Source organism: Raphanus sativus, chromosome 4 (assembly GCF_000801105.2).
Source record: "Raphanus sativus cultivar WK10039 chromosome 4, ASM80110v3, whole genome shotgun sequence".
In the NCBI taxonomy this organism is placed as follows: domain Eukaryota; kingdom Viridiplantae; phylum Streptophyta; class Magnoliopsida; order Brassicales; family Brassicaceae; genus Raphanus; species Raphanus sativus.
Window position 1 is genome coordinate 42,128,383 of NC_079514.1, and position 25,068 is coordinate 42,153,450.

Sequence of the window (25,068 nt, forward strand, 5' to 3'; positions counted from 1 at the left end):
TAAAATCTGTAGATATATATAAGAAATTAATGATTTTACAATTTAATTTGATTTTATGATTTAATTTTTGTAATTTTCTAAAAATATGTATATATTTTTGAAATATTTTTAATTTAAATGATATTTCGAAATTTGAAATGTCATAATTGAATATATTTATTTTAATGATGATTTATGAGTTATTACCATATTTTAAAAAAGTCCAAAAATATAAATCGAAAATAAATGTAATATATGAATTATTACTATATTTTAAAAAGTTTACCAAAAATATAAATTAACATTAAGTATAATTGTCCATGTCATATTAATCTATAAGACATGTCATTAATTTTAGTAATCATGTCATATTATTTTTGTGAGAATGATTGTAGAGAAGACATGTGTCAAAAATTGTCCATGTCATATTAATTTATAAGACATATCATTAATTTTAGTAGCCATGTCATATTATTTTTGTGAGAATGATTGTAGAGAAAACATGTGGCAAAATCACTTCTCAAATATAGTCTAGGGGATGAGTACGAAAGCTTATGATAAGAATAAAAGGTTCTGATATGGGCTGTAAATTTTAGAAATCATATAAGAGGAGGAATAGTTAAAGATGTTGTTGACATAAAATCTTCATGGGCCTAATAAGAATAACTTCAAAACAGGGCCATAAACTCTCTCCCGTTGCTTAAGCCTATTTGTTTGTGAAATTTCCAGCTCCTCGCAAGTCACCTGTCAATGTCATGACCTAATCTGATGAGCTAGATTCAACTAACCAAATTAAAATTTATTTGGATTCTTTTCTGTTCTCAAACTAAGCCGAAAATTCACAGCAGCTGAATAATCGTTGGAAGCATTAAATGATGGCGTTTCATTAAGGAACCAGAGCCGTTGCATTAGACTCGGGTCGAGCCCACAAGAGACACGTGAAGTTTCTGAAAAAAAAAACTGCATCGTTGCAAAGACGTCGAGGTTATCAATAGATAGATTGATGAGAGATTTGAAAAGCAAAACTACATGCAAGGCAACGTCGTGAGACTGAGACATGATGTGTGTACTTTGAAGGGAAATGACTAGTTAGGGAAACAAAACCTCCACTTCACTTCACGTCACCACTTATCCACTTCCACGGCACTCTCATTTTTTTTTTGACACAAAGATCCAAACTTAAGAATTAAGATAAAAGGTTAAACAACAAAAAAAGATCTTTTAGTGCATCTAGAAGAAAACCGTTTCTCATCTCCGTCTCTCTCTTTGTATAAGGCAAGAAGACCCATGCAACTACACGGCACTCTCATTTTTCACCGCTTGTTTTTTCTTTCCAATCCTCATTATTTGCTTTTTTAATTATTAATATTATTTTCTTTCGATCATTAAATTCAAAACCCGGGCCTAGGCCCACCATAGCTTCCACCTAATTTGTCTACTTTTTCAGGCACAATACATATGAGTTAAATACGATTTACTTTTCTTTTCTTTTTTCTTTCATTTGGTTCCTAGTAATTTTAACTGAATTATGTTTTCTAATTGAAAAATATAACGCCCTTTTTATTTGTGAATACTCTTTTTTTTTGCGTAGTTGTTTCGTCTTGTTAACAAGAGTGAACAATTTTACAAAAAGAAGAAAGAAAAACAAGAGCGAACAAAATCTCAAATCGGTGAAAACGTATTTCCACATGAGATGAACGCGTATTAGCCCAATAAGTTTACGTACAAATAAGTTGATTTAAAAGTTTTAGCTTTATGAAATCACTATTGATTCGGTCTTTATGTTAATTTCCATCAATGATATCATTGATATGATATGTAGGTATTATTAGCTGTGGATTACTTTCGACTCCAAAGTCTAAAAGAAAAAGGTGAACAAAGAAAACATCTTCTTATCGTTTTATTACAAACTGAAAATATATACTATATAATCCCTTATTCATATCTTCTTTTCTGGGATAGAACTTAGATGTATATAGTAATAGGTTTTTTTGTGCACGTATATATATAGTAATAGTATAATAGTTATTAATAGTAGATCCTCATCAAGTCATCATTCTCAGAAATGTGATCTCTTTCTCCACAAATGATACATCCTTCTTCGGTCTTCCTTTTTCTATATCTAGTCTTAGTTCATCTCGTAGCAAACGTTTTAAATTTAACAATGTGTTTGGATTACAATCATGGCTGTTGTTAGTTTTTAAAATATGTATGTTGTTTTGAGAAGTAAAACATTATTTTCTTTCTAATATCAGTTTAAAATGTGATTATAAAGAAGCACAAATATGACATGAAAATAACACCGTTGTAACATCAGCATCTTGTTAGCTTATAATTAGATGTTTTATCAAATTTATTTTTTTGATGATTTAGTTAAATAACGGCAGTGTAGACATATCAAATCCCTATCTTAATGATCTCGACAAGGCATTATACCACTTTTAATTATAGTACTATCTTTACCGAATTGTTTTTCTTTGTAAAAAACAAGAATATGCCTAAGAAATAGTATAAATCTTGTAGGAGGACATATAACTTCGCGTAATATGATTGGGATATACATCACGTTCACGTGTTTTCGTATATAGTCTGATGGAGTATTTTACCACCCATTTTTCCACGTTTGTCCATTGTCATCATGATTTCATGCGTGCTAATTAAAAGGTAATTTAAGTATTCTATAGAAATAATGGCTAATTACTATAATGATATCCTGCGAGTTTGTTTTACCAGGTATTACTGTATGAGATTCTGAAAAAGTGATTTGTTTTAAACTTATAGTTTATGGTTTTTCCGACTTGCATTGTGTGAACAACTTTTTGTGACAAAAGTGATTTATTTTAAATTTTATAGTTTATGGTTTCTCCGACTTGCACTGTTGTTAGTCTCAACAATGATTTTTTCCGAATTAACATTTTTATGATTTGTATTTTGCAAAGGGAAAAAGTTGTTAAGCGTTTGTTTCCCTATTAAATCCAAAATACCATTATCTTCGAGTTATCACTTATTTATTTTTAAAGATAAATATAATATTGCATTAACTTTATAGTACACTGTACACGGGTACACAATTTAGCTCAGCCAATTAATAACCATGTAGCACAAGAGCGTGGTATATGTCAGTGGATTTATATCTAATACATAAAACCTAGTCGTGTTTATATGTCGACGCATGTGTAATCACAAGTATGTGTATGTTCTTTTCAAAAAAAAAAAAAAAAAGGTATGTGTATGTGTGTATGTGTTTTTATTGACCGGCAAGATGAGTAGGCAAGAGATAATGCGTGCCCTACAAATCTTAATTTGCTTACTTTCTAAAGCAAAAAGAGAGAAACGAAAATCAATTTTAGTTGCAATCCACTTACTCACTGTTGCTTTCGTGATTATGCACATTGAGTAATCCATTAAACTTTAAAATTTTATTAGAAAACGTTTCAATATTTTTTTTGTAAAAAGGGCTTTCAATTAAAAGATAAATTCGTCTCAGTCAGCGATCGACATTGTTTCCTCTGTAAATTCTCGTTAACCGGTTATTTTACTATTTGATCTGTCTCGTAAACCAAGCTGATGCCCCGTTTATACTGGTTCTGCATCGTTTCCTCTGAAAATTCTGTCTACGTTGGCAACATTAAAACCTCTTTGGTACTGATAAATTAGTCTATTCATACATATGCGATATTTTCAACCGAATCAATTCTCCATTCTCAGATCACCATTTTTTTCTTTATAACGGGAAACGAGTTCAACTTAATTACGTGTATTTTACTAGACTTTTTCCATGTAATTAACTTTTCAAATAGTTTGGTAAAAATTTAATTTTCCTCCTTCTTCCCACAACACATATTTATAAGCAAACAAAACAAGAGGTGTAGAGGCAAAGGAGGTTTAGTATGATTCTCGAGGAAAGTAAATACACGTTAGATACATGCACCTATGAGGGATAAAGGCAGGTTGTTCTTTAGAGAAAAAAAATATCCAATTCAAGTGGGAACATTAGGGGATAGAAAGAGATAGGCTGATTTTGACTCTTACACTTTGATGATATATATATCTATATCTTTGTGATGCTTTAGAACAATAGTCAAGTTACGGCGCCAATTCGGCAATTCCATAACTATAATATATATGCAAAAGTTGTTGCACCACCATTTTCAGATATTAACCCTGTCTCCACTTGAATTTGAAATCATAAAACAACAAAATGTAAATAGAACTTATATTCAATTATCATATCATATAGTTCGCAACATATATATGCATATATGTAAAAATTCGTTTAAATTGTAAAAAAAAAATCGAGCAGTGAAATATTTGCTCTACCATAATCATTTTACCAAAAAATCGTTTTTTAAAATATCCAACACTTCTTATATACTACATTGTTAAATATCCTATCGATCTATTGTTCAGAACGAAAACATCAACATATCTTCACATTGACAACTTAAATTGCATTCCGAAAAGGGTAGATCCCAAATGACAATTGGATCTAATTTTTAAATGCAAGGGGATCAACATTACTTTTGTTATATTCATATAAACTTTAGATGACTACCATTGGATGCTGGCAATTTAGTTGGATCAACCATTAAAAGACTTTGATTTGCTGACAGATTGATGTATGAGAGGTTCCGGAACAAATATTGGGCCGTTGATAAACTTGTTTGTTAATAATGATTCAAATTCTATTAATTTCACAAACATAAAAATATATAAGCTTTGTAAAACATTTAAAACGAGCTAAAATAGTTCTGACACAATGCACATACCATGAGTGGATGCATATGCACAGTTAAAGTGGATACATGTACCCGTACTTACTATATATTCGAGAAAATCAAGATTTTCAAAATCTTCGAGTCGGATAATAAAATAGTATACATTTGTTTTTTTTTGTTTTGTTTATAGAACATTACATGTTACTAGGGTTAAGGTTTCTCCGGATAACATAGTGCGCATGATACAAACACTCTTTACTCTTCAAGACATTTTAAAATGTGCCATACAAACTTTTGATTGATACAATCCATTATCTACTATTTAAGGCAATATATTATTATGAGATCCTTTCTTCATCCCTAGGTAGTCAGAACAAAATAAGACTGGACTATCTTATCTTTGTTATCCAAACACCCAGTTTTATAATAATAATCAAATCAATCACATGATCCTAAATTTTTTGTTATTTAGTATATGAATTTGAACAGTACACTCAATTATTGTTAAATCAATTTTCATTTTCATATCTTTTTCTTCTCGATCTGTATGTAATTTTCGACTTCCATCAAAATCCACTATGCATGAAACAAAGACTAATATCATAATAGAACAAAGTACACATCAAACACCCAGTGGAATACCAAAAATAAAAATAAAAAAGCAAAAAAGCAAAAGAAAATAGAATTATCTATTTTAAGATCCTTTGCCCGTAACACACACCAAAGAGACATTTATTATAAAAACAAAAAAAAAAACTAAGAGAGAGAGAGAGAGAGGAAAGTCACTATGTCAGCATCACGTGTCTCTCTCTCTATCTCTCTCTCTCCTCCCAAACACAACTCTCTTCTTCTACTTCTTGTCTAAATCTCGAACTCATCACAACTAAAACACATCTCATGGCTTCCACAACTCTCTGCGACCTCCCTGACGTCATCTTATCCACCATCTCCTCCCTCGTCACCGACTCGCGAGCCCGCAACTCCCTCTCCCTCGTCTCCCACAAGTTCCTCGCCCTCGAGAGATCCACCCGCTCCCACCTCACTCTCCGCGGCAACGCGCGTGACCTCCACCTCCTCCCCGGCTGTTTCCGTTCCATCTCCCACCTCGACCTCTCTCTCCTCTCCCCGTGGGGCCACTCTCTCCTCACCTCTCTCCCCGTCGATCACCACCACCTCCTCGCTCTCCGCCTCCACATCTGCTTCCCTTCCATCACCACCCTCGCCGTCTACTCCCGCTCCCCGACCTCCCTCGAGCTTCTCCTCCCTCAGTGGCCGAGGATCCGCCACGTCAAGCTCATCCGATGGCACCAGAGACCCTCTCAGATCCCTCTCGGCGGCGACTTCGTCCCCATCTTCGAGCACTGTGGTCTCCTCGAGTCTTTGGATCTCTCCGCCTTCTACCACTGGACGGAAGACTTGCCTCCCGTTCTACACCGCTATGCTGACGTGGCGGCGAGGCTCACTCGCTTGGATATATTAACGGCTTCTTTCACGGAGGGATACAAGTCTAGCGAGATCGTTGATATCACTAAAGCTTGTCCTAATCTCAGAGACTTCCGTGTGGCGTGCACGTTTGATCCGAGATACTTCGAGTTCGTCGGTGACGAGACTCTCTCCGCCGTGTCTACCAACTGTCCTAAGCTCACACTCCTCCACATGGTTGACACAGCATCGCTGGCAAGTCCTAGAACTGTTCCAGGTAACATAAATTTGAACTTAATAAAAAAGTTAAATAAATTTAGAGATTTTTATTTATGTAATTTTTTTTCTTAATTTTAGAGTTTATAAATACTTTAATAAGTTTTTAATAATTTTTTTTTAAAAAATTTATAGAGTTTGATTTATTTATATATATATTTTAAATTGTAGCTATGTTTTATTTGGTTATGTACTTGTAGGTAGTGAAGTAGGAGATGCAGCTGTCACGGCAGCGACGCTGATGGAGGTTTTCACAGCTCTACCGCATCTAGAGGAGCTCGTGCTTGACGTTGGTAAGAACGTGAAGCTTAGCGGTGTAGCATTAGAAGCGTTGAACACTAAATGCAAGAAGCTGAGAGCTTTGAAGCTAGGACAGTTCCAAGGGGTTTGCTCAGCGGTAGAGTGGGGGAAGTTTGACGGTGTGGCGTTATGTGGAGGGTTGTTGTCGTTGTCGGTTAAAAACTCTGTTGATTTGGGTGATATGGGTTTGATAACTATAGGGAAAGGATGTTGTAAGCTGAGTAAGTTTGAGATTCAAGGGTGTGAGAATGTGACGGTGAATGGGCTTAGAACAATGGTTACACTGCTTAGGAAGACATTGACTGATGTTAGAATCTCTTGCTGTAAGAATCTAGATGCGACAGCTTCTATAAAGGCCGTTGAGCCGATCTGTGATAGGATCAAGAAGCTGCATATTGATTGTGTTTGGTCTGGTTCAGAGGAGGAAGGTGGAGAAAGGGTGGAAACAAGTGAGACTAATGATGATGATGATGATGATGATGATGATGGTGATGATTATGAGAGGAGTCAGAAGAGGTGCAAGTATTCATCAGAGGATGTGAATGGGTTCTGTTCTGAAGACAGAGTGTGGGAGAAACTTGAGTATCTGTCTTTATGGATCAGTGTTGGTGAGTTTCTAACACCATTACCTCTGACAGGACTGGATGATTGTCCTAACTTGGAAGAGATTAGGATCAAGATAGAAGGTGACTGCAGAGGTAGACGCAGGCCTTCTGAGCCAGAGCTAGGCTTAAGCTGTCTAGCTCTCTATCCAAAGCTCTCAAAGATGCAACTAGACTGCGGTGACACTATCGGTTTCGCCTTGACGGCGCCGCCTATGCAGATGGATCTGAGCTTGTGGGAGAGATTCTTCTTGACTGGGATAGGAAACTTGAGCTTGAGCGAGCTAGATTACTGGCCACCGCAGGATAGAGATGTTAACCAGAGGAGTCTTTCTCTTCCTGGTGCCGGTTTGTTACAAGAATGCTTAACTCTGAGGAAGCTTTTTATTCATGGAACAGCTCATGAGCATTTCATGAACTTTTTGTTGAGAATACCAAACTTGAGAGATGTGCAGCTCAGAGAAGACTATTATCCAGCTCCTGAGAATGATATGAGCACAGAGATGAGAGTTGGTTCTTGTAGTAGATTTGAGGATCAGTTGAACAGCCGCATCATCATTGACTGATACACTAAACAGTGAGTTATGTATTAACTTCAAAGAAATAGTCTGAAGTTGTACTTTGAGTGTTATGTATGTTTTGTAAAAGAAAAGATCAAAGATGGATGTATACATTTGCAAATTGCAATGATTAATGATTTTTAAGTTTTTATATTAAAAGTCAGTGAACACAGAAGCAAATATTATAAGACATTTTATTCAGACAAAGAACAAGAAGATATTACAGACTCAGGGAAGAGACTTCTAGATAGGTCAGTATCTCTGGACAGCTTGGTCTTTGCTCTGGTTCTTCTGACCAACAATCTACACAACAAGACAAAGACTACTTACATAAGCTTATGTTTATTAAGGGTTCTAAGAGAAACAACGCTTAGTTTTTTGAGGAGTCACATAAACCTTCTATAAGCTTGGTTAATGGTCCTTCAGGTATATCTAGCCGAGCTCCCTCGTTTGCAACGGTTCTAACCACCTGAAAACAAAATTTAGATTAGTTGAGTTGTTTTAATTAACAAGTGTTGTTATTGTTCAACCCAACATACCTTCTGTTTTGGGACTCCTTCCCATGGCTTGGATAGAGTGCATAGCTCCCACATGATCACACCAAAGCTATAGATATCGCATTTTTCGGAGAAGGGCTCATTGCGGATAACTTCAGGAGCAACCCACTCTGGTGTTCCTGCAGGTACAGCGTCATTCACCGTTGTGCCTTGCATCATTATTGAGAGACCAAAGTCACATAACTTGACTGTCCAATCATTGCTCAGCAAACAGTTCGCACTCTTTAGATCTCTGTGGACTATCCCCATCCCATGCATGCACATTAAGCCCCTTGAAACACACATTGAGATTCATATGATTACAAGAATGATCAATGTTTCTAAGTTTTTTTAATATTAGAAGTTGGTGATACCTGCAAATGTCATGCAATATATTTATCTTCTCTCGCCAGCTTAAGTTCTTGATTTCGTCAGTCCAATGGAGCAAATGATACAAGGACCCTTTATCCACATACTCTGTGACCAGTGCTAACTGAGGAGGCTTTATGCATACTCCATGAAACATGATAACTACAACAAAGTCCATATATGCCTTTGTTACTTTTGAATAAGTAATCAAAGGCAAACAAAAAAAAAGAAGATGATGATGATTACCATTAGGATGTTGAATACGGCTGCACAGAAGAGAAGACAAGAAGAAATATAGAGGTCAGAAGACAAGTTTAGACAACAAATAAAGACTAAAAGGATAAAAAAAATACCTAAGAATGAATATCTCATTGCAGAAATCTTTTATGTTCTCAACTGTGACTCCTTGATCAGTAAAGATCTTGACCGCAACTTCTGTTTCATTCCATGTACCACGGAAGACCTCTGCAAAACAACCTTGAAGGTAGTAGAGGCCAACAAAGTTCAAGAGTGAGTTTTGCTTGATTTCAAAGTGCTAACAGATCCCATATCCAAGTCTTACCTATTCCAATACGAGTCCGCAGTTTCAAAGTGGAGAAATCTATGATGCATTCTTCATTTGGTAACAAAGGCTTGTTCTGGAACATTGGAGATTCTAGTACTTCATTCCAGATACGGATATCACGGCTCTCAGTGCTGTCATTATCATCTTGCTCTTTTGAGAAGAGTCTCTGCTTCAAGAATTCATTTACATCTCCCACTGACCTATAATACCATATATAAACACATCAAACAGATGCCCAGGACCACCCCTTCTTGTACTTATCACTTACCTTGCATGGTCTATATAACCGTACATGGGGCTATTTGGCTCCAATGGTGAATGAGAAGAGCATTTCTCAGCAACTGAAAGAGGAGACACATTGCTTGACATGGGAATAAGCTTAACAGGGCATTGCTTTAAGTCCACTAGCATTTCCATGGTATTGAGGATAACCACAACAGACATATGGTTATATGAGTCGACACTAGCAGAAGAATTCAAATCACTAGGACAACATTGATCACTGGAACAACCCTGATGCAAAAAGAAAAAATAAACAAAAAAAAAAATTCAAAGTTCTCAGAACCAATCCATGAACATTTGCAAAATGGATTAATGCAGTGATCACACTGCTATACATTATACTTACCTTCACAAGCTTCAGCTTACTTTTAATGCTAATAGCATCAGCTAGAACTTTAAACAAGATGGCTCGAGCATGGCAAGAACCATGACTGATCTGTCCTAGTAGTGGGAAACCATGACTTTCAGATGACTCTGCAGTTACTGAAGGACTTCTTAAAGCTGATAGTTTATAAAAATCTACCGCCTGCCAAAAGAAGAAAATATTTTAACTAGCAAGATTAATCAGTACTAGTAAACATTCGCTTAAACGTTTGTTTTCTAACTAGTAAAATAGCACTTTTTATATTGAGATTAAACAAAAATGTAGCAATTATATTACACATTTTTTTATTTCTTACCAGATTACCAATGATCGTAATAGTTTTAGCTGGATTTGATTGTGCTTCAACAATGGCCAAGTTCATTAGCCTTTCAATCTTCTTATCTTTGTCCAAATCTACAATAATCACATCAGCTTTTAGACCTTCATCACCCAGAGCATGAAGTTCCTCCAATGTAGGAATCCTTTCAAAAAGGTTAAATCTATCATCCTGTTATAGATCCAAAAACACAATCAAGTTAATGGAATGATTCTTGACAAGCAAGTTATTAGACAAGAACAATATCGAGCTAGAGACAGCTTACCAGGATTACAGAGTAGAAACCATTTGGGATCGGTTCAGAAAATGACCCAGTACTCCAAAGAATATTTGATGCTCTATAACATGGCAACCCATCTCTAACAATATTTCTTTGCAATTCTTCACTACTAGAACTTTTTTCATGTAATCCAGCAGAAACTAAACTGGGTTCCTGCAAAACTTCTAAGGGCCTCAAAGTTGGACTTGGAGATTCTGATTCTGATGGTACATCATCAGTTTTTGTATCCTCTGTTCCCGTCTCTCTCATATTTTCATTTCTTGTCTCTTGCATTGTCATCTCTCTCAGGACTAGAATCACATAAGCTTCTCTTTAAACCATATGGCTCACTCAGGCAAAAAAAGAAGAGAATTAAACTTCTAATACCTATGGCTTGGTCCTTAAGGAGGTCGTCTAACCTGCATATGCAAAAAAGATAATTATGATTAAGGAAATGTTGAATTGGCCACCTTCCCGCCTGTAACCGTGCGTGCCCGGATGAAAGGCCTCGTGGGGATTAGTCTGGGCTTACTGCCTGGGAACCCCCACGGTTATCAAAAAAATAAAAAATAAAAAAATAAAAAAAAAATATGTTGAAACGAAAGAAAAAGAGGCGTCGTTTTGAGTGCTTCCATTTTGTTATCTACACATTCCCGTTACAAATTAGTTGCATTTATTTTATTTATTTATATCAAATGTGTAACTAGTAAATGGATTTTACATATTCAAGAATTCTGAAAATTGGCTTCCAACAATTTACACTGATGGAGTTTAGATATGAAAATCAAAAACAAAAGCAGACAAAAATAAAAATTAACGTGAAAGAATCTGTCACTCCTTTAGCAAAAAAAAAAGAAAAAGAATTTGTCACTCTTACGTTATTTTGGATCCTTCCGCGGCTCCTCGGTCACATTTGCAGCAGTTAGATCCCATTAAAGCCCTTGGTGAAATAATTCACAAAACTGCATGTTTCCAACTTATATTAGCAGTTTGAAAAGAGTGATGCAATATACAATGCCCCCAAGTGCAAGCTTTCAACTCAGGACTAGTCCTAACTCAAAGTACCATCAAACTTTAAACCAATAAAAATACATTTTTTATCATCAAATGCTTATATTAAAATAAACACTTACACCTCGAAATCAAATAATCAAAAAACTCACTGCAAGTAGTTTACAAGTTCGATGACATCCTAAATAAACCTCTGACAGCCCAAAAATGCGTGCAACGAAATACAGGTCGATCAAATACAGCTTGAATTATTTTAACTTTCTTCAACCAAAAAAAAACAGCTCGATCGCACTGCAAGAAAAGAGAGAGAGAGAGACGGATATAGTTGACGATTTTTTGATCAATCAAAAGCTAAGATATACATCTTTGATCAGTCAAAAGTTAAATATATGCTTCTTCCATTTATATAGTAAATAAAGTATTATTGAGAAAATCCAATTACTATACCTGTTAGTATTTTAAGTATGCTTATCAGTTTTCTAAGTATACTTAAAATGAAATCTCTTAAAGATATACATTTTCTATTTTAATTTTACGAAAATAGAAAGATAAAATTTGTTCTTTCTTTACTTTGTTATTATTCTTTGATATACTAAAAGAGGACATCTTAAGAAGAATTTTATTAAATGTCTAGTAATCTATTTTTACACTTTACATATGTTTGTTCTAATTATACTTAGAAAAATATATTGTTCAATATACTCCAATAAGTGTTTTCAGTAATATATTGTTCAATATACTCCAATAAGTGTTTTCAGTTTTTGGTCTAATTTATTAGCTTATATTAATAACAAATTCAAAAAAATTAGATAAAAGTTATTTAATTTATATATATTGACATTATTAATTTCTTTATATAATCAAATTGTTCTGTTATTACCATTTGTAAATTTTGTTCTTAGAATAATTATATTAATTTAATTTGTCACTTAATAGATAAGAAATCTACGTGTCAGTTAATAATAATATCCTTATATATATGCTTTAGTTGTTCTGTTTCTTAAAAATGATTACATTAAATTAATTTGTCAAATTTAGTCAAAAAAATTTTCACCATGTTTCCAAAGTTACTTTGGCTTCGTCTGATGCATTCCTTTGGAATAAACCAGCTGTCCTTCACGGATGATGGGTCTTCTTCTGTTTTCAAGGCTTAGAGCTTGAGTGATATCACTTCTATTCACTAGAGCTTTAACATACCAAATAGTATCTTGACCCAGTTCATGAAACATGTATTGAATTGCTAGATAGATTTCCTGTTTCATGACAAGATCATCAATCATCCTTATGCAGCAATAATAGTGACATTAAGAGTGCAACACACCATAAGTCTCTGATATCTCGAAGAATCAAACCAGTGACTACTCTTTTTTTTTTTGAACACAACCAGTGACTACTCATGTTGTTTGTTTGATGTTTTGAGGAGGAAACATATTATTGTTACATGTGTTTTGGCTGCATTCTACAAGTTTGAGTTAGAAACATATTATTGTCACATGTGTTTTGTTTGTATTCTCTACCATATAGCAACAACAATCAATGCTTCCATGTAAGAAAGATAAAAACGTTTGAATGTCTGGTAGATGAAACACTTTTTTCATAACACATATCAAATATAAAAATAACTTAGGTTCTTTTCTCAACACACACACAAGAGCTTCTTTTATTGTAGATTAACATGATACATAAACAAATCCACCTTAGAATTCAGGTTCAGGTTCTTCTTCAACTGCAGCAATGACCCATTCACCATTTTCATCCTTGATCATTCCTTTGTTCTTCTCTACCCACCAAGAACCTGGAACTAAACACTCATCTTTCAAGAACTCACATGACTTGTTCACTAGTGCAATACTTCTCTTCACCATCAGCTTAAACTCTCCTTTCTTACCATTCCATCCTGCAACCACATGGAGCATTGCCTGCACACATATGAAAAAACAAAAACCATATGTTACCTTTTTTCTTAATGTCTAGAATTTTTGGGCCGGAATGCTATACATATCCTAAAGCGAGGCCCAAATCATTTTAAATTAAACTCTTCTTATACTACTCTGTATTTGTAGTTGAAAGTGAAAGAATCTCTCACCTGAAGATTGTGCCAGTCCCCTGGATTCCTTGAATCCTTCAGGTAAGGTGACTTCTTTGTATCAATCACAAAGTTGGTTCCTATATCAACATACCCCAAGAGTCCTCCTGGATATCGAGTCAAGAGATCAATCGTGTTCCTCACATGAAGGATCTTCAAGTTCTTGTGACGCGTTACTTCGTCCTTGAACTCCCTGTTCCCCACTTGTGGACAGCCAAATACGATCCCAGTGACCGGAACATCATCACCGGAAGCGTTCTCAGCTATGTCATAGGCTGCGAGGACAGCCTCAGTGGCTCCCAAGCTATGTCCAGTCAACACAATGCTCGGCTTCTCGTCCTTATACTTCAACAGAAGCTCCTTGATCCTAGTTAACAACTGTAGCCGTAGACTTATCTTAGTGAACTTCGATTCTGAGTGATCAGAAGTGTAGATTGTGAGCCAGCCGAGCATCACCTTACACCCTTCTTCGTCTTCACTGTCGCTACCATAAGTACTAACAGCTTCAGTTACCTTAGAACCAGAACCGTTCTGTTCCGGTCCGGTCAGCAGCGGGTCAGCTGAAGTAGGCCTAGCTCCCAAAACATTAATCCACTCATAGTTCCTACTCGTCCCTCTAAGAGCCACGTAGATCTCACGGCGTCCCAAAGCCTTGGTACGTTCGTCAGACGTCACAGCGATGTAACCGAACCAGTTAGACTCACGGTCCCAAGAGTCTCGTGACTGCGAGCGGAGAAGCAAACCTTCGGGGAGAGAGACACGAGCCGTGGCGTAGAGGAAGCTCGTGACCGTGTAGTCAGAAGCTGACTCGAGCATGACCTTGTCGAAGAAGGAAGACTTGCCGTAACGGCTGGCTCCGCAGTACTTGGAGTTTTGGTCGTTGACGAAAGCGTCGTAGGTGGCTTGGCAAAAGTCGCCGCAACGGAGGATGAGCTGGCGAAGTGATTGGTCTAGTGGGTCTAGGAGAGTGTCCCAGTTCTTGGAGCCTAAGAGCTCTTCCCATGGTGGTGTTGTTGTAGCCATTGGAGTGAAATGGTTTGTGTGATAAGATAGTAAGCTACTATTGTGGGTTATAAAACGATAACACTTAACTTTAATAAGTGGTGGTGGATGGTGATCATGATTGCATGGATGACCTACATATAAATATCCATCCAATGTAAGATTATTGATGAATTAAAAGGTGTGGGAATATTTTTGGCGCATATACTCCAAAGACCATTGTATTTTCCGCAATTCATTTATACCAAGAAAAAACAAAACAAAAAATATCTTTTACGATTCATAGACTTACAAGTCAATCTCAAATCTCAATCATGCAGAAGAGTAGAAAAATCAACCAAATAAAGATAATATTTACAGTTTGACCAAAAAAAGAGATAATATTTACAAATTTAGATGTCAATCTCGAATCTCAATTATGCAGAAGTGAAGAAAAATCAACCAAATTCGTAAAGTTACTTTCAAATCTTATAACAAGTTTTTACCCCAAAAAAGAGTTTCTTTTTGGGTGAAACTTTACATGTAATATACTAAGAAAAACTAAAAAACATGTCATAATGCACCTGTAGATGTGGACCATATAAGATATTCCGTGATTAATAAAGGTTAGGGAATATTAATAGCAAATATTGTAGTCTGTCTCACAATTCACAAACTTCCATGTCATTTACAACCATACAAAAGAGAACAAGAAAAATCATCAAACAAAATCAAAGATAATTAGTCAAACTTGACGACCATATATAAAGCGGCCTATAACCCCCATCACCATCCTCCAGTCTTGGACATACCTCTATTTTTCTCGACCCACCAACCAACATTCAAATAAGCTTCTGTTTTATATCTTGTAATGGGCTACACAGAGAGGCCCATTACAAAACGAAAATGACGTAGAGCTAGAAGCAGAAGCCTAACAAAGTGGTAGAATTTAGAACGAATAATATCATGCTAATTATGAATTTTTAAATAATTTTATGAATTTTAATAGAAGGTCTTCCTTTTATCTTTGTTATTTGAGAGATTATAAAACAAAGAAAAGGGATGCGCTCCCACAATGGTCTTTAACTTGAGTAGAACATAACCAAAGACAGAATGCCCCCCAGAAATATCATCTAGGAGACGGCTGACTGCTTCTTTAGCATCCATTAATGCTACCAATTGGACTTAGAACACAGTAACTAGAGAGCTAAATACTGGTGTAGTCTAGTCAATTTGGGAGGAGAAGATCATGCTTGATGATTAATTGGAGATGTCAAGACGATCAAATCTCTCACTTTCTTGTTTATGAAAAGATAAATTTATTTGGCCGTCTGTTGATTGATTTATGGCATAACTTTATCTCGTGAAGAGACATCTCACTCCAGTAGTTACGATTCAGCACAACTTAGATCATGATTAATTTAGAATTCTTAGGGTGGGTTCCGATAGAAAATTCACTTTAAGAACCCGGGATTAATGATGCTCTTAGAAAATGATGGACCAATCTCCATTCCTCCATTATTTTATTACTAAACCTTATAATCTAATTTGTAAATTGTCATCTTTATTCTCAGTGTAAGTAACCAATCAAAAGCTGACAGATACCCAATGGTCAAAGTACAGCATATTGAGAATACAAGCTTTTTTGTTATTAGCATCATCTGATAGTGGAAGCCACCGCATGAGCCCACTGTTTCAAATGATCTTTCAACTCAACTTCTTTCACCTCCGGCGCAGCTGCAACTTTCCACTTTATCGCCGGCGTTATATGCCTCTTCCCTTTTCTCCCTCCGCAATGATCCCATGCTTCCGACAAATACGGTCTGTTTATGTTGCTTATGTCTTCTTCCTCTGTTACATCCCCTACTCCACCATCTTTCTTCACTAACCTTTGCAATCCAGGAAGAATCGAGACCAGCTCTGAATCTCTTTGGTCTTCCTCGGAGAAGACAAAACCAAGATCAAGAAACCCTTTAAGCTCCTCGAACTCCAAATCCGACATACTCTTCCCCTTTCTAGTTCTTCTTCTTACATCGTTCTGCTTCTTCTTCCTCTGTTCTTCCTTCTCTGACTTTTCAGAAAGTACTCTGTCTCTTTCCGCAGTTGAGAACTCGTTGACTTCTTTCCCGGAGAGAATCGTCTGGAGCTTCGTCTGCGATGCTTTAACGGCTAAGACCGATCTAGGAGATGAGAAGAAACCTTCTGATGATGAAACAGAACTCGTCATCATCATCATCGTCTCATCACTCATAGCCCTCTTCACAAGAATATTCTTCACAGCTTCATCTTCTTTATCTTCCATTTTCTCTCCAACTTCTTCGTTGAGTTTCAAAGGGTCTTTGTCTTTCTTGAAGATCAGTCTCTCCGACCAGTTGTGCTCGAACAGTTTCAAGAACTCCTCTCCAGCCATTTATTTTTGTTTGTTTAGGTTTTTCTTTTAAAACTTCTTTGGTGTATTTGGAGGAGATGAGGAGTGTTAGGTATTTAAGCTTCCATATAATTACGTGTGGGCCTTCCCTTGTCGACACACTTATCACACTACTAACAGTGCACCTAATGACCTGAAAAGTCAAACATTTACATCATTAGTTTTTTGTTAAATATGTAATTTGTCTTTATCTATTACACAATTTCAATTTGGTCATTGATTAATAGATTCTCATTTGATCCTCCTTAGCCTCCACTTTGAAAGTCTATGATCTAATTCAAATTAAAGTATGTAATATATTATTTCAATTATGTATTTTATATGCATATATTTTCATCTTGGCTTTTCGAATGTTCGAATATCTTTAGACGTGTGTGACGCGGAAGGGGAGCGTGAATAAAAGAGGTGTGAATAAACAAGCAAACACATTATAATTTTATAATAGTTGGCCACTTTGTTCATATTTAACATGTGGTAAGACATTTCAATCTCATACCTAAAAAGTGACCAACCTCTGTGACCTTCATTTTAAATCTCAACCACAAAACCAAACAGAATCAAGAGTTGTTGATTAGTCGTAGTATATGTAATACTCGACTCGGTTCATACTTCATAGTCGTTATCCTTACAAGAAACAACATATCTATCATCAGATATTGTTTTGTGAATAATATTAGCAACGTAAAGACCATAAACTATTGTACTAAACGAAAACATGATCCAAGCCTTCCAACTTTTTTTAAAAAACTATTCATGTTACTTTTCAAAAAAGTATATAAAAACTATAAAGATAGATACACAATTTGGTAATGTTTATATTTTAAGTTTAATAATAAAAGAGTTTAAATTATCACAACAATCGATCATTCAAACAAAACTAACCAAACATATTAGCTAATAAAAAGGCTTTGCAAACCTAATAAGAATCAAAACACTAAAGAATCTGAAAGCCCTAGTTTAGTTTCAAAATAATTTAGCTGAAAAAAAACAAACACACCTTCAAAGACATTCTCCAAAAAAAATTAAGGAATAGGGCCTAATTCATAACCTTTCTTCTCCTTGAAGCAAGACAAGCGCAAGGCATAGCTTTTGCTGAGACCTAAAAGACCAAAGCTGCAGCTCATCACCTTGTTTAAAATCATTATGTTTGACCACATGGTTCCATTGATACGCCAACAAATACAACGAACTAGTCTTCTTCATATTACTTCTCAACTTCAGCTCCCATACTTTTAACTTAGGATCGATAACTTCCACTGTTAAACCTCCTTCTTTATCCCCTTTTACTCGATTTTCTATCTTCTCCTTTTCATCAGACGTCATGAAACTATGTGTCAGAAGACTACTCATGGGTATAGATAAATGTGACTGACCTTTATCCACGTCCGTTGTAGTCAACGTCCTCTTGGTTATCAGCGTCTCTTGTGTGCCCCCCATCTCCACTATCTTTTCCTTAACGTTTACGGGCAGCTCCACGACGACACGAAGAGAACGACGTTTTTTGAAGGGCATAAGCTCTTCCATACCAACATCTCCATTCGCCATTGTTGTATTAATTCATGGAGAGATATTGCAGAGTTTTTAATTCATGTATTGTATGCTTTAAAAAGAGAAAAATATGGATTTCAACTCTTTTTTGATGTATATCTGATCTATTAAAATTACATAAACATAAAAATGCTTCATTATCCTTCGATAACAAATATTATTTAGATTTTTTCAATAAAATAAGCTATAAATAATTACCACAAAAGAGATCATTCTTCCCAATTTTTTTTTCTGTATTTCTCTTAAAAACCATAGAAATGTAAGAAACTTGATAGTGGTTTTAAAGGGCTTCTTTAAGAGTTCCTGCTTCACCTTCCATTTATATTTTTTTTTTGTTAAGAATGTTAATATCATTAACTGGTAATGAAATAGATTACAAGTGGTGAAACTTGAAATCCAAAAAGCTTCAAGAAGCTAATTTGGTTGTACAAGTCGCAAAAAAGATTAAAAAAGCTTGTAGAACATAATAGGACTAATCTAGTAAACTAGATTAATGCTAAGGCTAATGATGTGTCTCTTTGCACTGATCACTTGAAGAGATGAGATGACTGAGCCACCTTCCATTTATATTCAAAGCAAATCATATGAAGACTGTCATTGGGCTAAAGATGTCCTCAACATCAGAAAGCCAAACTTCATATTTGCCACAACATAAGGAGCCCGACTTGGTGTTGGTTTTTGTTTTCAGATTTTCACTAGGGGTGGTTCCTGATTTGGAACCAGACCAACAGATCTTTTGTCTTATTGTTGTTTAAATTCATCTGACAGGTCATGTGTGCGTGAGAAAACAAATCCTGATGCGCATAAACATACTCTCTTACATGAACCAGACATAAAATTACAAATGAGGGAGACGGATATATATATATATATATATATAGACCCTAAACATCAGTAGAGAGAAAACAAATCCATGGAAACTATGCGCATAAGCAAACTCTCTTACATTAACCAGACATAAAGTGACAAATAAAAGGGAAGGGAGATAAACTATGGAACCTAAAATAGAAGCCCGGTTTTGTTTTGGTGCCCCTCCACAATTGACCATGGGATAAATTAGGATTTGGACATGTCCAGGTACAACTGCTCTCGTTTCTTCGCCAAGGTATCCCAAGCATCTTTCTCAAGCTGAAAACACAAAAGAGAATGCGTGAGAGGATTTAAAACACTATATGCTATGCATATCTGGATAGTATTTTTTTTTTTGTTAATTTGTTTACCGCTTTCATCTCCTCCTCAAATTTGTCGGTGTCATCTCCCGACATATAACGTACGATTTGATTTTGAATTGATTAATTTTGTTGTTCGATTAGAGTTACGGATATGTACTGTTTTAAAAACGCCGTCGTGAGCATAGTAGCGATATGATGTGGATATGGACTTCTGGATATGCAACAGGATTTGTGTTGACTAGGTAGGTTGTTCCAATTCAATGCCTCTTAAAAGTGATGCATTTTTTCTTTAGTTTTCTGAGCTTAAGTTTTATTTTTCTCTTGTTTAATATATCATGCTGCTGTTGTAGAAAAGCTCGGTTACTTGCTTATTGGGAGGCATAGAATATGAAGAAGTTTGATGCGGCTGAGTGTTTGCCTGCCTGCCATCCATTAACGATTGGCTTGGGCAAGCGGTTGCACGTCAAGGTGAAGGTAGTAGCAGGAATCAAGCAGCTTCTCCTAGGAATCTGGCATCATTTGCTGATGAGTAGAGAAAAACTTGCGACTGATTGATTGCCTAAGGTTGGTTCGTCGTGTGAGATGCAATTGGAAACAGTCTTTATATACCACGGTGTTGAAATGGAATACTCGTCTTCAGGAAGCCAAACTTCATATTTGCCAGCCGACTTGGGGTTGGTTTTTGTTTTTGGATTTTCACTAGGGGGTGGACGTGATTTGAAATCAGACCCGACAGATTAATTTCTTAAAGTAAAAGGTTTTTCAATGAATCAGTTACGTGAATTCTGAATCCTGAGATGGTACAGATGCCAAAGACGATGAATTTAGTTTTTTTTTTTTATCTATTTTTGTTCATACCACCGATAATGATTGATAACTCACAAATTTTCAAGTGAATTTTTTGATTCTTAGAATTAGTATTTGTATCTATCTTAAAATTTTTTTTTTATTTTGTCTTATTATTGTTTAAATTCACCTGACAGGTCATCATTGTGGTGCGTGAGAAAACAAGTCTTGATGCGCATAAACAAACGGACTCTCTTACATGAACCAGACATAAAATTACAATGAGGGAGACAGAACTATATATATATATATATATATATAGACCCAAAACATCAGTAGAGAGAAAACAAATCCATGGAAACTATGCGCATAGCAAACTCTCTTACATGAACAAGACATAGAGTGACAAATAAAAGTGAGACAAACTATAGAACCCTGGTTTTGTTTTGGTCAAACCCAAACCGCTGCTCTCGCTCCTTGGCCAAGGCATCCAAAGCATCTTTCTGTTTCTGAAAACAAAAAAAGACGATGGCATGCATGCGTGAGAGGATTTAAAACACTATATGATATGCATATCTGGATGGACTAGTGTTTTTTTTTCTGTTTGTTTACCGCTTTCATCTTCTCCTCAAATTTGTCGGTGTCATCTCCCTCCATGTAAGAACCTTTGATACAAGAAAAAAGAAAACAGGATAACTAAATCTAATTCGAGGCGTAAGTAAATAGTATAAACTCTCTCTCTCTCTCTCTCTCTCTCTCTCTCTCTCTCTCTCTCCCCTTACCTATGCCGAATCCCGACATCACTAACAAACATCGACTTACGAAATTAGAGACAATAGAACTTCTTCCTCCTACAATCATAAATCAAAAAACTTAGGTCTTCCCTCCAAATGAAACAACCAATTCACTGGGGGAGAGATAGAGAGAAAGAAGGGTAAGTAACCTTTGTTGTCGATAGGATTGGGAGCTGAGGAGGAGGAGGAGGAGGAGGAGGAAGAAGAGAAAGTACGTCCTTGACGAACGCGGTGAGCCTTGTAAATAAATTTGGTCAAGATCAGAAGATAGATCGCGCACAAACAAAATTAAACATCGCAATTTGATTGATTATCGAGATTTACCTTAGCAACCAAAGATCTCAGGTTCGGCGTCATGGTCGCGTGGGGGACAAGGCAATTAGGTTTCGGCTATTGTTCTTCTTCCTGTCTCTATTCAGCCCTTTAAATATGTAGATTTCTCTCTATGAGCTCTGGCCTTGGCCTTGGCCTTGGCCCTGGCCCAATTCAACATTATATGTTTGTTGCATATGATATTTTATCATAAATCGATTTCTACAACTTATACACAACAATTTTGACTTTATTTTTTTTTTAAATTTATCAGTAGGGCTAGGCATTTATACTCAGTTTCATCTTTTATTTTTGTCTTTTATTTTCTAAAATCAAATACTTGCAACAATCAAACGCTTGTAAGTAGGGGTAAAACGTTCATATACCTATTCGGGGTCGAATTGGGTATTTCAGATTTTCGGGTATTTCTGTGTAGGAGTATAGAACTTGTTCGAGAATTTTTGTACTTCAGATCGGCTTCGGGTATTTTTAGTTCGTATTCGGTTATTTCGGATCGGGTTTTCGAATATTTAGATTTTGAAAAGAACTAAAATTTTCATTTCTCAAGTTTTTTTTGTATTTAAAAATATAACTTCTACTTAACTGATATTTTATTTTTAATAAATTAAATGATTTGAAGATAATTTTTTCAAAAAAATAAAAGACGCTAATTTGATTATTGCTTTAAAAATTTAGATGTAATTTTTGTTGATTCATGAAACAAAAGTTTTGACATGCATTTTAAGCATTTTAAATGAGTAAAATTTTTGTTTTTCTTGTAACTATATGTATATTATTTAATTTTGAACCATGTGTATAATCAATATAAATATTTTGAATAAAATTAAAGAAGTAAACTATAAATATAGAGTTAATGATACATATGTTCGGTTATCTTCGGATATACATTCGGATTAGGATATTTACCCTTTCAGGATTGGTTATCCAATTTCTCCTAATTCAATATCCGTTCTCGTATCTTGCCATCTCGGTTCGGATTTCGGTTCGAGTTTTCCGGATTGGATTTGAATACGGGTTCGGGTACCGGATAATGTGCCCGACCCTACTTGTAAGCACAAGTCAAGACTTAGACCAAAGAAATTTCATCATTTCTTGCTTAAGGTAAAGTTTCTCCGCTTTACTTTTCCTTTTAAGTAGCTACTAGAGTTTAACCCGCACTTTTGTGCAGATATTTTTTTCATTTTATAAACTTTGATATTATCGTAAAATTTATAATATATGATTTACATTTTAGTGTTATGTACTTTATAACTATTAAATCTTATTGTTTAAGTTTATTTTTATTTTATTAATATATTAGTGACTTATTCTATGTATTTTACCTTTCTAATAAATGTTATTACATTTTTGAGTTTGGTACAATTAATATACAATTTGAAATAATAAAATTAAGAATATTCTTCAACATATGATTTTTGAAGAAAATTGTAGCTGTAGAAAAAAAAATTTCAACATATCTTAATAACTTTATTTTGGTATAAAAGTATTACATAGTAATCAAATTTTAATCCGTTTAATGGCAAATGATAATTTATTTAAATGAAAATATTTTTTAATTAAATAGGTTAATTCACTAATTTAATATAATATTTTCATATTTTATTTATATAATACTTCTATTTTAATATACTACAGACTATGATTACAAATTTATAAAAAAAATTAGCATAGAATTTTTTGTCTATAATAAAAATTAATTAATATAATTAATATTGTACTATTAATTACGAAATTAATTACTGTATTATTTAATATAAATTTTTTAAAAAGTTTAGTAGGATTTTGTTATATTTTCTCAACAGATTTTTTTATAACTAAAAATAAAATTAAAATTTAGAGTTAAAATTGATTTATTATTAATATTGTTATTGACTATTATGTCATATTACATAACTAAAAATAGTACTCATCTTTTAACAGAGAAGATTAAAAGGTCCTATTATGACTTTTTTAAGGTAGATAAAAATAGTACTCATCTTTTAATAGAGAAGATTGACAAAGATAAAGAACCCATAACTTACGCTGAAGCAAAGAAACTGGTGGTTTGGGATGATTTGACGGATGATAAAATACTACCCTTGAAGGGACTCAGTGCCGGCTCTTGGCATGTGCTGAAAGTGCCGCATCACAGGGTCCAATCTTTTTGTTACATATTTACTTCATAATTAAATGTCCAAAATTGTTCAGATTATTAATATTATTGTAGTAAAATATGAAAAGTACACGTTAAATAAGGGTCCATTTTTACAGTTTAAACAGGGTCCATAAAAACTTGGAGCTGGGCCTGAAGGAACTGGTACTTGGTCTATATATACTTCTCCTCTTGATAAAACACCAATTGGATGTAAGTGGGTTTTCGTAGTCAAGTTTAATGTTGATGGTTCTATCGAGAGGTATTAAGCTCGCTTGGTGGCAAATGATTATACACAACATGAAGGAATTGATTACCATGACACATTTTCTCCGGTTGTGAAAACTCACTATTGTTAAGCTTGTACTTGCTCTTGCTGCTATTCATTGCTTCTCTCTTTATCAGTTGGACATATTTAATGCTTTTCCAAATGGTGACCTAGATGAAAAGATCTACATGAAGTTTCCTCCATGTTATGCTACCAATATGGGGACGTTATGCCTCCGAATGTTGTGTGTAAACTTCACAAATCACTATATGGCCTTAAACATGCGTCTAGACAGCTGTTTTTTTTGAAGTTCTCTACTACGCTCACTGGTCTAGGTTTTATTCAGACGCATTCAGACTTCCTTAAGCTTTCGGATTTTGTGTTTCTATGTGTGATTATCTACGTCGATGACATCATCATTGTAAGCAACAATGATTTTGAAGTAGATCTTCTCAAGACTCAGTTGGAATTTTTCTGCAAGTTGCGTGATCTTGGTTCATGAAGTACTTTTCTTGGTCTGGAAAATGCAAGATCTGCTGAATGTATTCATGTCTGTCAACGAAAATATGCTCTGGATCTTCTTGATGAGACATGTCTTCGTGGATGCAAACCTTCTATGGATCCAGCTGTAAAGTTATCTAGTGAAACTGGTGGTGAGTTTGTTGATCGATGCAGAAGCTTGTCGCCTCATCGGACGTCTCAAGTATCTCCAAAATTCCCTCGTGACTCCCGATATCAATTTTGCAGTCAAAGAGCTCAGTCAGTTTTTCTCTGCACCTCGTGAGAGTCATTTGAAAGCTGTCCTCATGATTCTTCACTATATGAATGTACTGTTGGTCAAAGTCTGTTTTACTCTTCCAAGTATGAATTGCAAATTCAAGCTTTTGTTGATGCTGATTAGGGTTCATGCCAAAATACTCGGAAGTCTACGTTTGGATTTTTGCATTTTCCTTGGCACGTC

The 25,068-nt window shown here is 35.1% G+C and overlaps 6 protein-coding genes across 7 annotated transcripts; 1 reads left to right on the plus strand and 5 right to left on the minus strand.

The window, feature by feature from the left end:
- Positions 1 to 5,428: 5,428 nt before the first annotated feature.
- LOC108855215 (F-box protein MAX2) lies at positions 5,429 to 8,008 on the plus strand. Its single transcript, XM_018628979.2, has 2 exons — positions 5,429 to 6,396; positions 6,596 to 8,008. Exons 1-2 carry the CDS (start codon positions 5,595 to 5,597, stop codon positions 7,861 to 7,863), a joined length of 2,070 nt encoding a protein of 689 aa, XP_018484481.1. The 5' UTR covers positions 5,429 to 5,594; the 3' UTR covers positions 7,864 to 8,008.
- Positions 7,971 to 11,866, minus strand: LOC108851047 (serine/threonine-protein kinase CTR1-like). Its single transcript, XM_057008971.1, has 13 exons — positions 11,447 to 11,866; positions 10,957 to 10,988; positions 10,576 to 10,880; positions 10,290 to 10,481; positions 9,956 to 10,135; positions 9,596 to 9,840; positions 9,325 to 9,527; positions 9,116 to 9,239; positions 9,009 to 9,028; positions 8,768 to 8,924; positions 8,397 to 8,685; positions 8,254 to 8,326; positions 7,971 to 8,160 (listed from the first exon to the last, which is right to left on the minus strand). Exons 1-13 carry the CDS (start codon positions 11,500 to 11,502, stop codon positions 8,078 to 8,080), a joined length of 1,959 nt encoding a protein of 652 aa, XP_056864951.1. The 5' UTR covers positions 11,503 to 11,866; the 3' UTR covers positions 7,971 to 8,077.
- Positions 11,867 to 13,150: 1,284 nt separating this feature from the next.
- Positions 13,151 to 14,763, minus strand: LOC108855015 (phospholipase A1-IIdelta). Its single transcript, XM_018628701.2, has 2 exons — positions 13,667 to 14,763; positions 13,151 to 13,499 (listed from the first exon to the last, which is right to left on the minus strand). The coding sequence occupies exons 1-2, from the start codon at positions 14,687 to 14,689 to the stop codon at positions 13,278 to 13,280; spliced, it is 1,245 nt and encodes a 414-aa protein (XP_018484203.2). The 5' UTR covers positions 14,690 to 14,763; the 3' UTR covers positions 13,151 to 13,277.
- A 1,428-nt stretch (positions 14,764 to 16,191) lies between these two features.
- LOC108855016 (uncharacterized) lies at positions 16,192 to 17,112 on the minus strand. Its single transcript, XM_018628702.2, has one exon. The coding sequence runs from the start codon at positions 17,055 to 17,057 to the stop codon at positions 16,305 to 16,307; it is 753 nt and encodes a 250-aa protein (XP_018484204.1). The 5' UTR covers positions 17,058 to 17,112; the 3' UTR covers positions 16,192 to 16,304.
- Positions 17,113 to 18,116: 1,004 nt separating this feature from the next.
- LOC108851048 (B3 domain-containing protein At3g25182-like) lies at positions 18,117 to 18,620 on the minus strand. Its single transcript, XM_018624479.1, has one exon. It carries the CDS (start codon positions 18,618 to 18,620, stop codon positions 18,117 to 18,119), a length of 504 nt encoding a protein of 167 aa, XP_018479981.1.
- Positions 18,621 to 20,868: 2,248 nt separating this feature from the next.
- Positions 20,869 to 21,850, minus strand: LOC108853330 (uncharacterized). Of its 2 annotated transcripts, XM_057007350.1 has the most exons (5): positions 21,700 to 21,848; positions 21,525 to 21,612; positions 21,364 to 21,432; positions 21,194 to 21,246; positions 20,869 to 21,090 (listed from the first exon to the last, which is right to left on the minus strand). In XM_057007350.1, the coding sequence occupies exons 1-5, from the start codon at positions 21,730 to 21,732 to the stop codon at positions 21,007 to 21,009; spliced, it is 327 nt and encodes a 108-aa protein (XP_056863330.1). In that variant the 5' UTR covers positions 21,733 to 21,848; the 3' UTR covers positions 20,869 to 21,006. The 2 variants fall into 2 exon arrangements, with proteins under 2 accessions (XP_056863330.1, XP_056863331.1); XM_057007351.1 differs by lacking the exon at positions 21,364 to 21,432 and having other exon boundaries at positions 21,700 to 21,850.
- Positions 21,851 to 25,068: the final 3,218 nt, after the last annotated feature.